The sequence below is a fragment of the Caretta caretta genome, chromosome 1 (assembly GCF_965140235.1).
Source record: "Caretta caretta isolate rCarCar2 chromosome 1, rCarCar1.hap1, whole genome shotgun sequence".
In the NCBI taxonomy this organism is placed as follows: domain Eukaryota; kingdom Metazoa; phylum Chordata; order Testudines; family Cheloniidae; genus Caretta; species Caretta caretta.
In genome coordinates, this window is record NC_134206.1 from 315,568,347 (window position 1) to 315,585,861 (window position 17,515).

The 17,515-nt window shown below is 43.7% G+C and overlaps 1 protein-coding gene across 1 annotated transcript; it reads left to right on the forward strand.

Moving 5' to 3' along the window:
• The first annotated feature begins 9,055 nt into the window (after positions 1 to 9,055).
• LOC142071552 (uncharacterized) lies at positions 9,056 to 10,565 on the forward strand. Its single transcript, XM_075126662.1, has 2 exons — positions 9,056 to 9,635; positions 10,024 to 10,565. The coding sequence occupies exons 1-2, from the start codon at positions 9,056 to 9,058 to the stop codon at positions 10,563 to 10,565; spliced, it is 1,122 nt and encodes a 373-aa protein (XP_074982763.1).
• The last annotated feature ends 6,950 nt before the right edge of the window (positions 10,566 to 17,515 follow it).

Below are 17,515 nucleotides of genomic sequence, written 5' to 3' on the forward strand. Positions count from 1 at the left end.
TACTACGGATTGTGTTATCAGCAAAGAGTTAGTGAATTTGCACAGATTACAAGACTTCACACCACAGACACTTTGTGGAATTTCTCTTGTTTTCCAGAAATCTCACCAAAGATACCACAGATTGTAACGTAGAGATAATGTGTTCATTCATTGAACTCAACATCTCCCTACTCTATTCTTTTCCTTCAGTCAATCCATGAGAGGCCAACATAATAAATGAGATTAAAGAACAAAATAGGGATAAATTTTAAGAAGAATTTGGACAGTTGTGAAAAGCAAAATACCACAATCTCATTGGAACTGCATTTTTAAAAAGCAATATTTTAAAAGGCCCAATGTCTCTGAAGAGTTAGACAAACTAAATATAAAGCTAATTCCTAGCAGGATATATCCGATGCCAAGATATCTTAAAGAATTAACTCTATAATCTCATTTATCCCCTGGAAGTGTAACCATGATAAAGGAACATTATTATTAACATCTTTTGGTCTGAGATCCTCTGGTTAATATATGGCCACGTTTGTCTCATTCCTTAGTGATTCACAATTGCAAATACCAGTAGATGCTGACCATTTTTTGTGTATTTTGTCATGCCATGTCTCATTCTGTCAGTGTCTCATTTTGGGGGGTTGCTTGTTTTTATATTAATGTTTTTACTTTGTTTTGCTGTGATGACTTTGTCATTAGTTTGGCTTGTACAGCTATTCTATCAGCTGATGAATTTGCATACATTTATTTACTTTCTCTGTAGTTTTGCTGCTTGATCTTTTTTCTTAATAAACTACAAAAAAAAGCAAAAGGAAATTTTATTTTCCATAGCACTTGACTACTATCAATGATTGAATTAACCTAAATTAAAATATGTGAATATTGTACAGTTGCAGGAGGTACCGTATATACTCGTTCATAAGCCGAATATTTTTGGTAAAAAAGTGACGCATCAAAGAGCAGGGGTCAGCTTATAAACGGGTCTACATCAAAATTTGATGATTTTAAACTCTATGGAATCATTGAATTGAATATCTAATACATTGTGGTTTTGTTTACCTGGAGTGTCTGCAGGCATGGAGCCCCTCAGCTCCCTGTGGCCACAGTTTGCCGTTCCCAGCCAATGGGAGCTGCGGGAAGTGGCACGCCACTTCCCACGGCTCCCATTGGCCTGGAACGGCGAACCGCAGCCACTGGGAATTGAGGGGCTCCATGCCTGTGAATGCTCCAGGTAGACAAAAATGTCCAGGCCCACTCATGGCTTACCCTAATGGGCCAGGAGCCAAAGTTTGCCAACCCCTGAAATATAGGGTCGGCTTATGAAAGGGTCAGACAGTTTTTACTATTTTTACCTATCCATCTTGGGGGGGTCAGCTTATAAATGAACGGGCTAATGAACGAGTATATGAACAAGACAGAGACAAACACCTACAAGATCTCTATCAAGCATTCTTACAACTACAATACCCACCTGCTGAAGTGAAGAAACAAATTGACAGAGCCAGAAGAGTACCCAGAAGTCACCTACTACAGGACAGGCCCAACAAAGATAATAACAGAACGCCACTACCCATCACCTTCAGCCCCCAACTAAAACCTCTCCAACGCATCATGAAGGATCTACAACCTATCCCGAAGGATGACCCATCACTCTCAGAAATCTTGGGGGACAGGCCAGTCCTTGCCTACAGACAGCCCCCCAAACCTGAAGCAAATACTCACCAGCAACCACACACCACACAACAGAACCACTAACCCAGGAACCTATCCTTGCAACAAAGCCCGTTGCCAATTATGTCCACATATCTATTCAGGGGACACCATCACAGGGCCTAATCACATCAGCCACACTATCAGAGGCTTGTTCACCTGCACATCTACCAATGTGATATATGCCATCATGTGCCAGCAATGCCCCTCTGCCATGTACATTGGTCAAACTGGACAGTCTCTACGTAAAAGAATAAATGGACACAAATCAGATGTCTAGAATTATAACATTCATAAACCAGTCGGAGAGCACTTCAGTCTCTCTGGTCACTCGATTACAGACCTAAAGGTCGCAATATTACAACAAAAAGACTTCAAAAACAGACTCCAACGAGAGACTGCTGAATTGGAATTAATTTGCAAACTGGATACAATTAACTTAAGCTTGAATAGAGACTGGGAGTGGATGGTTCATTACACAAAGTAAAACTATTTCCTCATGTTTATTTCCCCCTCACACACAAACTCTTCCTCAGATGTTCCTGTTAACTGCTGGAAATGGCCCACCTTGATTATCACTACAAAAGGTCGTCCCCGTTCTCCCCCTCTCCTCCCCCCGCTCTCCTGCTGGTAATAGCTCTTCTTTCTTGATCACTCTTGTTACAGTCTGTATGCTATCACCCATTATTTCATGTTCTCTGTGTATATAAAATCTCCTCACTGTATTTTTCATTGAATGCATCCGATGAAGCAAGCTGTAGCTCACAAAAGCTTATGCTCAAATAAATTGGTTAGTCTCTAAGGTGCCACAAGTACTCCTTTTCTTTTTGCGAATACAGACTAACATGGCTGCTACTCTGAAACCTGATCTATGTGGGTAATAATTCTAGGAAGGGAAAATAAGTATTCACTTCATGGTGAATATTCAGATGCAGCAATATAGTCTTATTTGTGAGAACTTTAACTTTACTGATTAATGAACAAATCTAGTGCTTGTGTTAAGCCAATTGAGACTCAGTAAAACCTGACCATGGGAATAGTTTGTCTTCATGCTTTTTTTCATTTGAAAATTGTGTGTATCAATCAAAGACTACTGAAGGCAATACAAAGCCTATTGAAGGCAATGGGAGTCTTTCCATTAACTTCAGTAGACTTTGGATCAGGTCCGTAGTGGCCACTGAGTGATTTCTTATGATTTCACATTGATTAAATCAGTCAGATTTCCTAGGAATCGTGAATTTTGTGTAAGCCACCCTAAAGGACTGCCCTGACTGTATAATGAAAAAATCATGATCAGTTCATCTCCAGAAATAGAAATATCATGTAATTGATCTACTTTTTCCTCTTAGCTAGTAATTAATGGCAAATCGTCTTGAAATATTTTAATGTTGATTCCAAGCCTGCTGTGCATCTACTTTAACACCTAAGAGCCACAAATAATAATGTTTGTGAACATAAGAACGGCCATACCGGGTCAGCCCAAAGGTCCATCTAGCCCAATATCCTGTTTTCCGACAGCGGCCAAAGCCAGGTGCCCCAGAGGGAATGAAAAGAAGAGGTAATCATCAAGTGATCCATCCCCTGTCGCCCATTCCCAGCCTCTGGCAAACAGAGATTTCTAGGGACACCATCCCTGCCCATCCTGGCTAATAGCCATTGATGGACCTATCCTCCATGAACTTATCTAGTTCTTTTTTGAATCTTGTTATAGTCTTGGCCTTCACAACAACCTCTGGCAAAGAGTTCCAAAGGTTGACTGTGCATTGGGTAAAGCTATTTTAGACCCCATCATTTTATATGTATATTTTGGGATTATGTTTTCCAGTGTGCATTACTTTGCATTTATCCACATTGAATTTCATCTGCCATTCCACATTGTGGAATGTTTTGCATGTAGTACTCAAGATTTCAATGTGGGAACTGAGAAAGACAAGGTGGGTGAGGTAATGTTGTTTAGTAGAACAACTTCTGTTGGTGGAAGAGACAAACTTTTGAGCTTCACAGAGCTCTTCTTCAAAAAGCTTGTCCCTTCCACAAAGAGAAGTTGGTCCAGTGAAAGTTATTACCTCACCCACCTTTTCTCTTTCATATCCTGGGACCAACATGGCTAAAACATAGGAACTGTCATGCTGGATCAGACCCAAGGCCCAGTAGCCAATACCAGATGTTTCCAAGGAAGGTTAAGAGCCCAGCAGTAAGGAGTGGATATAGGATAATCTTCCCTCAACACAGGTCTCATCCTGATCTCTAATACTTAGAAATTGGCTTAAACCCTGATGCACAAGGTTTAATATCCCTTCCAAAATTTTTTTATTAATTATGAAAATTCTGGATCTTCTTGATATCCATATAAATATTCAATCCAAGATATATGGATTGATTAACTCTATTTTGCACTCAAAAAAGTTGTCAGTCTTCCATAGGATGGGTTTAATGCTATAAAGCTATATTAACACACACAGATTACAGAATCATAGAAATGTAGGGTTGGAAGGGACCTTGAGAAGTCATAAAGTCTGGCCCCTTGTATTGAGGCAGGACCAAGTTAATCTAGACTATCCCTGACAGGTGTTTGTTCAACTTGTTCTTTAAAACCTCCAGTAATAGGGATTCCACAACCTCCTTTGAATGGCTATTCCAGAATTTAACTATGCTTATCATTAGTAAGTTTTTCCTAATATCTAACTTAAATCTACCATGCTGCAGATTAAACACGTTACTTCTTGTCCTACCTTCAGTGGACATGGAGAACAATTGATCACATTCTTCTTTATAACAGCTTTTAATGTATTAGAAGACTGTTATCTGGTCACCTCTCAGACTTCTTTTCTCAGGTTCTCATGTCCAGTGTTTTTAATCTTTCCTCACAGGTCAGGTTTTCAAAACCTTTTATCATTTTTGTTGCTTCTCTGAACTTTCTCCAGTTTGTCCACATCTTTCCAAAAGTGTGGTGCCCAGAATTGGACACAATACTCCAGCTGAGGCCTCACCAGTGCTAAGTAGACCAAGGAAGTTACCTCATGGGTCTGACCTATGACACTCCTGTTAATGTACCCCAGGATGATATCAGCCTTTTTTGCAGCTGTATCACATTGTTGACTCATTCACTTTGTGATCCATTATAACCCCAGATCTTTTTCAGCGGTACTACCACCTAGCCAGTTATTCCCCATTTTGTAGTTGTGCATTTGACTTTTCCTTCCTAAGTAAAGTATTCTGCACTTATCTTTAAGGAATTTCATCTTGTTGAATTCAGACCAATTCTCCAGTTTGTCAAGGTTGTTTCGAATTCTAATCCTATCCTCCAAAGTGCTTGCAACCCCTCCCACCTTGGTGCCATCTGCAGATTTTATGAGCCTGCTCTCCACTCTGTTATCCACGTCATTAAGGAAAATATTGAATGGTACCTGACCCAAGACTCACCCCTGTGGAATCCCACTAAATACGTCCTCCTAGTTTGAGAGTGAACCATTGATACTTTTTAAGTATGATCTTTCAATCCATTGTGCACCCACTTTATAGTAATTTAATCTAGACCACATTCCCTTAGTTGTCTTATGAGAATATCATGTGGGACTGTGTCAAAGCCTTAGTAAAATGAATGTACATCACATTTACTGCTTTCCCCCTCCCCCGAGCCCCATCGAGTAGGTAAGTAACCCTGTCAAAGAATGACAGTAAGTTCACAGTTGCAGTTAAATGCCAGGGTGTGATTTAGTTTAGGGTATGTTTACACAGCACCTGGGAGGGCTCTTTCCAGCACAGGTAGACTGACATGTGCTAGCTCTGCTCAACCTAGTGTGGTAAAAATAGCAATTTGAAGACAGTGGCACTGATGGCAACTCAGGCTAGCCACCCAAGTATGTACCCAGGGGGTTGATTGGGGTTGTTGCAGCTTCCGTGTTGTTTTTAGCTGTGATGACATGGGAATTTTCTGTTTTATTTTTTTGAATCCTGTGTATGCTTCAGTTTCCCCTATAAGCTGCCTTATTAGAAAAGGACTGTTTGCTCTCAGGGCAGGCTAAGAGACACAGGTATGAATATTGCCTAGCTGGCTGAGACTAAATGGATCATTGGAAAAAGTCTGGCTGAGGCTGACCCCATCTCAGTGGAGAATCTGTGAAAACCATGGCAAAGCCAGTCTCCAGGCTAGATTCTCCCACCCCTCAGCAGGGAAGGTGAGCATAATTCCCATGCTGAAGTCCGGGCTGTCATCTGGAGTCTGATCAAGGAAGTCAGACTTAGGCTATGTCTACACTAGCACTTTTGTCAGTAAAACTTATGTCACCTAAGGGGGGTATGAAAAACCACCCGCCTGACCAACGTAAGTTACACCAACAAGCACCAGTGCAGACAGCACTATGTCAGCGGGAGACGCTCTCCCACTGACATAGTTAACGCTGCTTGTTGGGGGTGGTTTAATTATAGCAATGGGAGAGCATAGAGAGGCTACACAGGAGACCTCACAGCAGCGTATCTGCATCGGTACAGGTGTGCCACTGTAAGGTCTCTAATGTAGACACAGCCCTGAGAGAGAGACAGACAGAGCTTGGCTGGGCTAACCAGAATGGTCTATGCTTTGACCTTCAGTTCCCTCTGCTAACCTGAGGACTTCTTATGCTGTTCCACTTGACTAATAAACCCTACTGTTTTGTCAGTGCTGCTTGAGTGTCACTGCAAATGTTTGCTGAGGTGCATTAATCCCTGAAGAATGCACAAGTCTCTACCAGGAGTCTATCTCAGTTGGACGCAGTAAACAGAGCTCACGGTGTGAAGCGGGAGTGCTGAAGACCCAGAGGTCCAGTCTAAGGAGGCAATGAAGCCACCTGGCTTACCCTGGAGGAAGAGTGAGACCCTCTAGGGGATCTCGCACACTGAAAGGGTTCCTTCTAGAGACTCTTCCAAAGTTGGGGGCATAGCACCAGTCCTGTAGATCTGTGACATTAGCATGCTAGCTCAAGCAGAGCTAGTGCATGTCTGTCTAGCCACTCTGGGAATTACATCTCCAAGCTGTTGTGTATGCATACCCTAAGTATAGGCTAATATGAGCTCAGTTATTTCTACTGAAATACAATCACAAGCCATAAAATGTCTTTATCTCACCTGAATGCCTAAATAAATGGAAGTCAGGGGGCAACCTTCTTTTCCCAGACTTTTCAAGTTCTGGGAGATATTTCATAGAAGGGTACTAAGGGCCTTTTTAATGAATTCACTTAAATCCCAATAATCAAAATATTTTCCAGTTTTAGGTCAGAGATTCTCCTATGCTATGGTAATGTGATAAGTTTATCAATTTACACTTGCAGGTCAGGGTAATTGAAAGGGAGTTACCCCCTTGAAGTGAATATGTGGGAAATGTATTGCTAGAAATGCTTATCATTTGAATGCAGGTGAAGAAATCATTTGTCAGCCTAGCCAAAATAGGCTGTTTTAATGTAGGTAAGCATTTTAGGAGCAAGTCTCTTCATGCCTAATAGACCTACAAGGCATTTAACCAAAAAACCACACATAAACTGGTGAAGATTTTATTTGGTTTGGTTTGGTACTTTTACTAAAAACTTCATTTTATGAGGAAATTGCTTGTTTGGCTCCAAGTTATATTAATAGAATTTGCAGTAGTGGAGTGTGTTAGAGTATGTATGTTCTTTAAGATCCTCACATTTTGCTTAGTCAGGTTATTGCAACCACATTTTAATATGTTCTTTGTACATAGTGTGTGTATTTTTGTAAAGAATTTCATATTCCTAGATTTTAAAGCCAGAAAAGACAATCGTAATAATCTAATTTGACCTGCTGTATATCTCTGGTTGAACTAGAGATTGTCTTTTAGAAAATCATCCAATCTTGATTTTAAAATTTCCAGTGATGGAGAATCCACCAAAATCCTTGGTAAATTATTCCAATGGTTAATTACCTTCACTGTTAAAAATGTGCATCTTATTTCCAATGTGAATTTGAATAGCTTTAATTTTCAGTTAATGGATCTTGCTATGCCTGCTAGACTGAAGAGCCCTCCATTATCAAATTTCTAACTCTAATCCATTTTAAATGCAATGCCAATTAATAAAGCTTTTCTTGCATGTCTTGTACATAGCACTTGACTACTGTGCCATATGCATTAGCAGCCCAGTATACATTTCTTCTAATATTTTGATACTTTGGAGCTATCCACCTGACTGGCACCCGAAGGACCATAGTAGAGCATAAACCCCCAAGCCCAAGAGTTATAAATAAATCTGAAATTCATGTACCATATCCAAAGCAAAAGTACACATTAACTAGAGAAATCGCTAAATTACAGACACACTAGTAGGAAGTAAAGTTGTGGGGACTGATGAGGAAAAGCATATCATTGTATTGTATCTTGTACCATAATCCTCAGAGTGCTCTCCTCACAGGAGAATGTAGAAAAAGGTTAAATATCAGAAGAAATGTACTTGGCTGCTGATGCATTTTGGAATTGGTAGCAGAACAGAATCAGAGTAGGGAAACTACACTCCACAAAACTGTAAAATATGAAAAGTGCATTATGCAGCTATGGGTCAGAGACCCAATTACTTGATAAAATAGTTTTAAAAATCTTATTATGGATTCACAGATTCCAAGGCCAGAAGGGACCATTGTGACCACCTCGTCTGATCTCTTGTATCACACAGGCCATAGAACTTACCCCAAATAATTCCTAAAGCATATCTTTTAGACAAACATCCAATCTTGATTTTAAAATGGTCAGTGATGGAAAATCCAACATGACCTTCGGTAAGTTGTTCCACTGGTTAATGACTCTGACTGTTAAAAGTTTACGTCTTATTTCCAGTCTGAATATGTCTAGCTTTAACTTCCAGCCATCAGGTAATTTTATACCATTCTCTGCTAGATTGAAGAGCCCATTGCCGAATGTTTTTTCCCCATGTAGGTACTTATAGACTGTAATCAAGTCACCTCTTAACCTTCTCTTTGTTAAACTAAATAGGTTGAGCTCTTTGACTCTATCACTCTAAGCCCTGGTCTACACTAGGACTTTAGATCGAATTTAGCAGCGTTAAATCGATTTAAACCTGCACCCGTCCACACAATGAAGCCCTTTATTTCGACTTAAAGGGCTCTTAAAATCGATTTCCTTACTCCACCCCTGACAAGTGGATTAGCGCTTAAATCGACCTTGCCGGCTCGAATTTGGGGTACTGTGGACACAATTCGATGGTATTGGCCTCCGGGAGCTATCCCAGAGTGCTCCATTCTGACCGCTCTGGACAGCGCTCTCAACTCAGATGCACTGGCCAGGTAGACAGGAAAAGAACCGCGAACTTTTGAATCTCATTTCCTGTTTGGCCAGCGTGGCAAGCTGCAGGTGACCATGCAGAGCTCATCAGCAGAGGTGACCATGATGGAGTCCCAGAATCGCAAAAGAGCTCCAGCATGGACTGAACGGGAGGTACGGGATCTGATCGCTGTTTGGGGAGAGGAATCCGTGCTATCAGAACTCCGTTCCAGTTTTCGAAATGCCAAAACCTTTCTGAAAATCTCCCAGGGCATGAAGGACAGAGGCCATAACAGGGACCCGAAGCAGTGCCGCGTGAAACTGAAGGAGCTGAGGCAAGCCTACCAGAAAACCAGAGAGGCGAACGGCCGCTCTGGGTCAGAGCCCCAAACATGCCGCTTCTATGATGAGCTGCATGCCATTTTAGGGGGTTCAGCCACCACTACCCCAGCCGTGTTGTTTGACTCCTTCAATGGAGATGGAGGCAATACAGAAGTAGGTTTTGGGGACGAAGAAGATGATGAGGAGGAGGTTGTAGATAGCTCACAGCAAGCAAGCGGAGAAACCGGTTTTCCCGACAGCCAGGAACTGTTTCTCACCCTAGACCTGGAGCCAGTACCCCCCGAACCCACCCAAGGCTGCCTCCTGGACTCAGCAGGCGGAGAAGGGACCTCTGGTGAGTGTACCTTTTAAAATGCTATACATGGTTTAAAAGCAAGCATGTGAAAGGATTACTTTGCCCTGGCATTTGCGGTTCTGCCTTTGCAAAAGGTTTCTGGGGAGGGCAGCCTTATTTCGTCCTTCATGGTAGGACACTTTACCACTCCAGGCCAGCAACACGTACTGGGGAATCACTGTAGAACAAAGCATTGCAGTGTATGTTTGCTGGCATTCAACCAAAATCCGTTCACGCGGTGGGAGGAGGCAAAATGCGACCTTGTAACGAAAGCACATGTGCTATGTATGTAATGTTAACTTTCAAGGTTTACCCTGAAAGAGTGTAGCCACTGTTTTATAAAATGTGTCTTTTTAAATACCGCTGTCCCTTTTTTTTTCTCCACCAGCTGCATGTGTTTCAATGATCACAGGATCTTCTCCTTCCCAGAGGCTAGTGAAGCTTAGAAAGAAAAAAAAACGCACTCGCGATGAAATGTTCTCCGAGCTCATGCTGTCCTCCCACACTGACAGAGCACAGACGAATGCGTGGAGGCAAATAATGTCAGAGTGCAGGAAAGCACAAAATGACCGGGAGGAGAGGTGGAGGGCTGAAGAGAGTAAGTGGCGGGCTGAAGAGAGTAAGTGGCGGGCTGAAGACAGGGCTGAAGCTCAAAGGTGGCGGCAGCGTGATGAGAGGAGGCAGGATTCAATGCTGAGGCTGCTGCAGGACCAAACCAGTATGCTCCAGTGTATGGTTGAGCTGCAGCAAAGGCAGCTGGAGCACAGACTGCCACTGCAGCCCCTCTGTAACCAACCGCCCTCCTCCCCAAGTTCCATAGCCTCCACACCCAGACGCCCAAGAACACGGTGGGGAGGCCTCCGGCCAACCAGCCACTCCCCCACAGAGGATTGCCCAAAAAAAAGAAGGCTGTCATTCAATAAATTTTAAAGTTGTAAACTTTTAAAGTGCTGTGCTTAAAGTGCTGTGTGGCATTTTCCTTCCCTCCTCCACCACCCCTCCTGGGATACCTTGGTAGTCATCCCCCTATTTGTGTGATGAATGAATAACGAATGCATGACTGTGAAGCAGCAATGACTTTATTGGCTCTGCAAGCAATGATTAAAGGGAGGAGGGGAGGGTGGTTAGCTTACAGGGAAGTAGAGTGAACCAAGGGGCGGGGGGGTTCATCAAGGAGAAACAAACAGAACTTTTACACCGTAGCCTGGCCAGTCATGAAACTGTTTTTCAAAGCTTCTCTGATGCGTACCGCGCCCTCCTGTGCTCTTCTAACCGCCCTGGTGTCTGGCTGCGCGTAACCAGCAGCCAGGCGATTTGCCTCAACCTCCCACCCCGCCATAAACGTCTCCCCCTTACTCTCACAGATATTGTGGAGCACACAGCAAGCAGTAATAACAGTGGGAATATTGGTTTCGCTGAGGTCTAAGCGAGTCAATAAACTGCGCCAGCGCGCCTTTAAACGTCCAAATGCACATTCTACCACCATTCTGCACTTGCTCAGCCTGTAGTTGAACAGCTCCTGACCACTGTCCAGGCTGCCTGTGTACGGCTTCATGAGCCATGGCATTAAGGGGTAGGCTGGGTCCCCAAGGATACATATAGGCATTTCAACATCCCCAACAGTTATTTTCTGGTCTGGGAATAAAGTCCCTTCCTGCAGCTTTTGAAACAGACCAGAGTTCCTGAAGATGCGAGCATCATGCACCTTTCCCGGCCATCCCACGTTGATGTTGGTGAAACGTCCCTTGTGATCCACCAGAGCTTGCAGCACTATTGAAAAGTACCCCTTGCGGTTTATGTACTCGGCGGCTTGGTGCTCCGGTGCCAAGATAGGGATATGGGTTCCATCTATAGCCCCACCACAGTTAGGGAATCCCATTGCAGCAAAGCCATCCACTATGACCTGCACATTTCCCAGGGTCACTACCCTTGATATCAGCAGATCTTTGATTGCGTGGGCTACTTGCATCACAGCAGCCCCCACAGTAGATTTGCCCACTCCAAATTGATTCCCAACTGACCGGTAGCTGTCTGGCGTTGCAAGCTTCCACAGGGCTATCGCCACTCGCTTCTCAACTGTGAGGGCTGCTCTCATCTTGGTATTCATGCGCTTCAGGACAGGGGAAAGCAAGTCACAAAGTTCCATGAAAGTGCCCTTACGCATGCGAAAGTTTCGTAGCCACTGGGAATCGTCCCAGACCTGCAACACTATGCGGTCCCACCAGTCTGTGCTTGTTTCCCGAGCCCAGAATCGGCGTTCCACAGCATGAACCTGCCCCATTAGCACCATGATGCATGCATTGGCAGGGCCCATGCTTTCAGAGAAATCTGTGTCCATGTCCTGATCACTCACGGGACCGCGCTGACGTCGCCTCCTCGCCCGGTATCGCGTTGCCAGGTTCTGGTGCTGCATATACTGCTGAATAATGCGTGTGGTGGTTAATGTGCTCCTAATTGCCAAAGTGAGCTGAGCGGGCTCCATGCTTGCCGTGGTATGGCGTCCGCACAGAAAAAAGGCGCGGAACGATTGTCTGCCGTTGCTCTGACGGAGGGAGGGGCGACTGACGACACGGCTTACAGGGTTGGCTTCAGGGAGCTAAAATCAACAAAGGGGGTGCCTGTACATCAAGGAGTATTTCAGGCAGGACTGCACGGAGGGTTCCAATAAGAAATGGTGCACCTAAGTTATCGTTGTTATTGGAACAAGGAGGTTAGCCTGGCCTCTGATTGATACATGGCTAGATTTACCTCGCTGCACCTTCTCTGTGAGTGACTGCAGTGTGACCTAGAGGAATGAGTCCCCTAGACAGGGGAGGAGGCAAATGAGTACAAAACAAATCTGGTCTATTTCTTGTTTTGACCCACTCCATCTATCTTTTACATCTTTGGCTGGCAGCAGACGGTGCAGAAGGACTGCATGCCATCCACATCTCATGGCTGCTTGGCAGAAGATGGTACAGTACGCCTGCTAGCCATCCCCATCTCTTGCCTGCCTGGCAGAAGATGGTGCAATACGACTGCTAGCAATCCTCATCTCTTGCCTGCCTGGCAGAAGATGGTACAGTACGACTGCTAGCAGTCCGTATCGCCTGCCTGCTCACCATAAGATGGTTCAATAGGACTGACTGCAGGACTAAAGAGAATGACCTGGTCAAGTCACTCCAAATTTAGTCCCTGCGCCCATGTCTGCCCAGGCGCTCCCAGCCGACGCGGCCAGGAGCACCTCGGACACGATGAGGACGACTACCAGTCGTATTGCACCGTCTGCTGCCAGAAGGCAAGGGGTTGCTGCTACTGTGCAGCAAAGCCGTACCGCGTCTGCCAGCACCCAGGAGACATAGGGTGACGGTTACCTGAGCGGGCTCCATGCTTGCTGTGGTATGGCGTCTGCACAGGTAACTCAGGAAAAAAGGCGCGAAATGATTGTCTGCCCTTGCTTTCACGGAGGGAGGGAGGGAACGGGGGCCTGACGACACGTACCCAGAACCACCCGCGACAATGTTTTAGCCCCATCAGAGCGCTCCATTGTGACTGCTCTGGACAGCACTCTCAGATGCCCGATTGTTTGCCATTGCTCTGACGCTGGGAGGGGCGCTTACAGGGTTGGCTTCAGGGAGCTAAAATCAACAAAGGGGGTGGCTTTACATCAAGGAGTATTTCAGGCAGGACTTCACAGAGGGTTCCAATAAGAAATGGTGCACCTAAGTTATTGTCCTTATTGGAGCAAGAAGGTTAGCCTGGCCTCTGATTGATACATGGCTAGATTTACCTCGCTGCACCTTGACTGCAGTGTGATCTAGAAGAATGAGTCCCCTAGACAGGGGAGGGGGGGGAAGCAAATGAGTACAAAACAAATCTGGTCTATTTCTTGTTTTGACCCACTCCATCTATCTTTTACATCTTTGGCTGGCAGCAGACGGACTGCATGCCATCCACATCTCATGACTGCTCGGCAGAAGATGGTACAGCACGACTGCTAGCAGTCCGTATCGCCTGCCCGCTCACCATAAGACGGTTCAATAGGACTGACTGCAGGACTAAAGAGAATGACCTGGTCAAGTCACTCCAAATTTAGTCCCTGTGCCCATGTCTGCCCAGGCGCTCCTGATCGACCTCACAGAGGCGACCAGGAGCACCTCAGACATGACGATGACGGCTACCAGTCGTACTGTACCGTCTGCTGCCACAAGGCAAGGGGTTGCTGCTACTGTGTAGCAATGCCGTACCGCGTCTGCCAGCACCCAGGAGACATAGGGTGACGGTTACCTGAGCGGGCTCCATGCTTGCCATGGTATGGCGTCTGCACAGGTAACTCAGGAAAAAAGGCGCGAAATGATTGTCTGCCCTTGCTTTCACGGGGGGAGGGAGGGAACGGGAGGCTGACGATATGTACCCAGAACCACCCGCGACAATGTTTTAGCCCCATCAGGCATTGGGATCTCAACCCAGAATTCCAATGGGCAGCGGAGACTGCGGGAACTGTGGGATAGCTACCCACAGTGCAACGCTCCGGAAGTCGACGCTTGCCTCGGTACTGTGGAAGCGCTCCGCCGAGTTAATGCACTTAATGCACTTAGAGCATTTACTGTGGGGACACACACACTCGAATTTATAAAACCGATTTCTAAAAAACCGACTTCTATAAATTCGACCTTATTCCGTAGTGTAGACATACCCTAAGGTATGTTTGCTAATCCCTTAATCATTCTCCTAGCTTTTCTCTGAGTCCTCTCCAATTTGTCAACACCCTTTTTGACTTGTGGACACCAGAACTGGACAGGATATTCTAGCAGCAGTTGTACCAGTGGTAAAGTATGTGGTAAAGTAACCTTTCTACCCCTACTCAAGATTCTTATTTATGCATCCAAGGATCACATTAGCCCTTGTGGCCACAGCGTCGCGCTGAGAGCTCATTATCCACTACAACCTCCAAATCTTTTTCAGTCAGTGCTTCCCAGTATAAAGTCCCCCATAACGTAAATGGCATCTCCATTTTTTTTAAAACTACTGCATGGGATTAAGGAGATGATGGCAGAAGGGGAACTCAGCACCTCACAGGATCAGGCTTATTCACACTTTTGCAAAAACTTTTAAGGATACAGTACAACATTTACTAGAAAAAGTTATCTTCAATTCGTTGAGGTCAATGATCAGTTTCCACCCTTTCCTTGAAGTTGTTGAAGAGCATTCAGTGTAAAAAAACCACTTCCTTCCTGCATATTTTTAGATCAAAAGAACACACACACTCCTCTAATTCTCAGAAGCTGTCAAAGATGACTATGAAGAAAGTACCTTCACTTGGGGCATGTTTAACTTCAGTCAAAGATTATCTTAATATCCTTTGCAATATTAGTAATCACAGGCTCCACTCATGAATCTCTGAAAAATTTGCTGGTGATACAAATACAGTAGAACCTCAAAGTTATGAACATCAGAGTTATGGACTGACAGGTCAACTACACACCTCATTTGGAACAGGCAGTACGCAATCAGGCGACAGAGACAAAAAAAAACTACTAAAAAATGAAGGGAACGTTTTTTAAAAAAAGATTTGACAAGGTAAGGAAACTGTTTCTGTGCTTGTTTCATTTAAATTAAGATGGTTAAAAGCGGTATTTTTCTTCTGCATAGTAAAGTTTCAAAGCTGTCTTCAGTCAACGTTCAGTTGTAAATTTTTGAAAGAACAACCCTAAAGTTTTGTTCAGAGTTATGAACATTTCAGAGTTACGAAAAACCTCTGTTTCTGAGGTGTTCATAACTCTGAGGTTCTACTGCATCTTTGGGTTTTGTTTGTATTTTTCATTTCATTCCATTCTGGAAAAGTTTTTTATACCTAGGCTTGTAGCACAAAACCTGATGGCTGTTCCCCAGATAAATTCTATCCTTTTTTTAGTAGCAGCAAATCTTTCAATCTAGCCACCCTCACAGTGTCAATCTTATTAGGAATCTAAGTGCTAATTACAGCACCTCTATTTCTCTCAGCAGGGGTAGGAGCAACAGCAGTGTTTGTTGCTGCAAGGTGCTCCATGTGAACTGAGCAGCTAGCACTCATAAGCACATTGCTATTCGTTAAGCCTGACTCTTTCTTTTGAAAAAGCAGCACTTCCTAACAGAGTGGTCAAACCAAGTGTGGCTCATTTATGAGGTTGTAATGTTGGTTTTTAACACAGTGTGCAATGTGCATTACTAAATGGGTTCTGTGTAAATAGTGAAGATGAAAATGTAAGGATTTTTATGTGACTAGCATCAAGAAGGATGGAGAACTGCAGGAGTGCAGATGCCGGTGACCTTGTGTTCTCCTGTAATATAAAATATCAAAGTAACATTCATAAAACTGTCTATACTGTTTCCACTAAAAAGCGTGGATACACTGGGAGGTGTCTGAATTTCTAACCCACCAGATGTCCAATCTGTTGTACTGTAAGGCTCTATAACAAGCAAAACTGTTAAATTAGGCCTCAATCCCGCAAACATGCACATGCTTAATTTTACATTCATGTAGACCCACTGGCTTCAATTATTGTCAAAATAACTTGTTGGCAGGATTGGGGCTTTAGTCAGTTAGAATTCCTAGCCTTTTAATTACAGATCTGAACTAAAGCAAAAGTGAAATGAGTGTAGTGGTCTCTACCAAAAAAAAGAACAGGAGTACTTGTCGCACCTTAGAGACAGTCATAAATATAAAGGGAAGGGTAATCACCTTTAAAATCCCTCCTGGCCAGAGGAAAAATCCTTTCACCTGTAAAGGGTTAAGAAACTAAAGGTAACCTCGCTGGCACCTGACCAAAATGACCAATGAGGAGACAAGATACTTTCAAAAGTTGGGAGGAGGGAGAAAAACAAAAGGTCTGCGTCTGTGTGATGTTTTGGCCGGGGACAGAACAGGAATGGAGTCTTAGAACTTAGTAAGTAATCTAGCTAGGTATGTGTTAGATTATGATTTCTTTAAATGGCTGAGAAAATAGCTGTGCTGAATAGAATGAATATTCCTGTCTGTGTGTCTTTTTTGTAACTTAAGGTTTTGCCTAGAGGGATTCTCTATGTTTTTAATCTGATTACCCTGTAAGGTATTTACCATCCTGATTTTACAGAGGTGATTCTTTTTTACTTCTATTAAAAGTCTTCTTGTAAGAAAACGGAATGCTTTTTCATTGTCCTTAAGATCCAAGGGTTTGGGTCTGTGGTCACCAATGCAAATTGGTGAGGATTTTTACCAAACCTTCCCCAGGACGTGGGGTGCAAGGGTTGGGAGGATTTGGGGGGGAAAGACGTTTCCAAACAACGTTTTCTCAGGAACCCAGATAAAGTTTGGTGGTGGCAGTGGAAGTCCAAGGGCAAAGGGTAAAATAGTTTGTACCTTGGGGAAGTTTTAACCTAAGCTGGTAAAAGTAAGCTTAGGAGGTTTTCATGCAGGTCCCCACATCTGTACCCTAGAATTCAGAGTGGGGAAGGAACCTTGACAGAGAATAACAAATTTATTTGAGCATACGCTTTTGTGGGCTACAACCCACTTCATCAGATGCATAGAATGGAACATATAGTAAAAAGATAGACAGATAGATTATAGATAAGTTGGAAGTTACTATACAAATTGTAAGAGGCTAATTAGTTAAGATGAGCTATTATCAGCAGGAGAAAAAAAAACTATTTTTTTCCTCCTGCTGATAATAGCTCATCTTAACTAAATTAGCCTCTCACAGTTTGAATGGCAACTTCCAACTTATCTGTATGTGTGTGTGTATATATATATATATATGTATATATATGTTCTATTCTATGTATCCGATGAAGTGTGCTGTAGCCCACGAAAGCTTATGCTCAAATAAATTTGTTAGTTTCTAAGGTGCCACAAGTACTCCTGTTCTTTTTCTGGATACAGA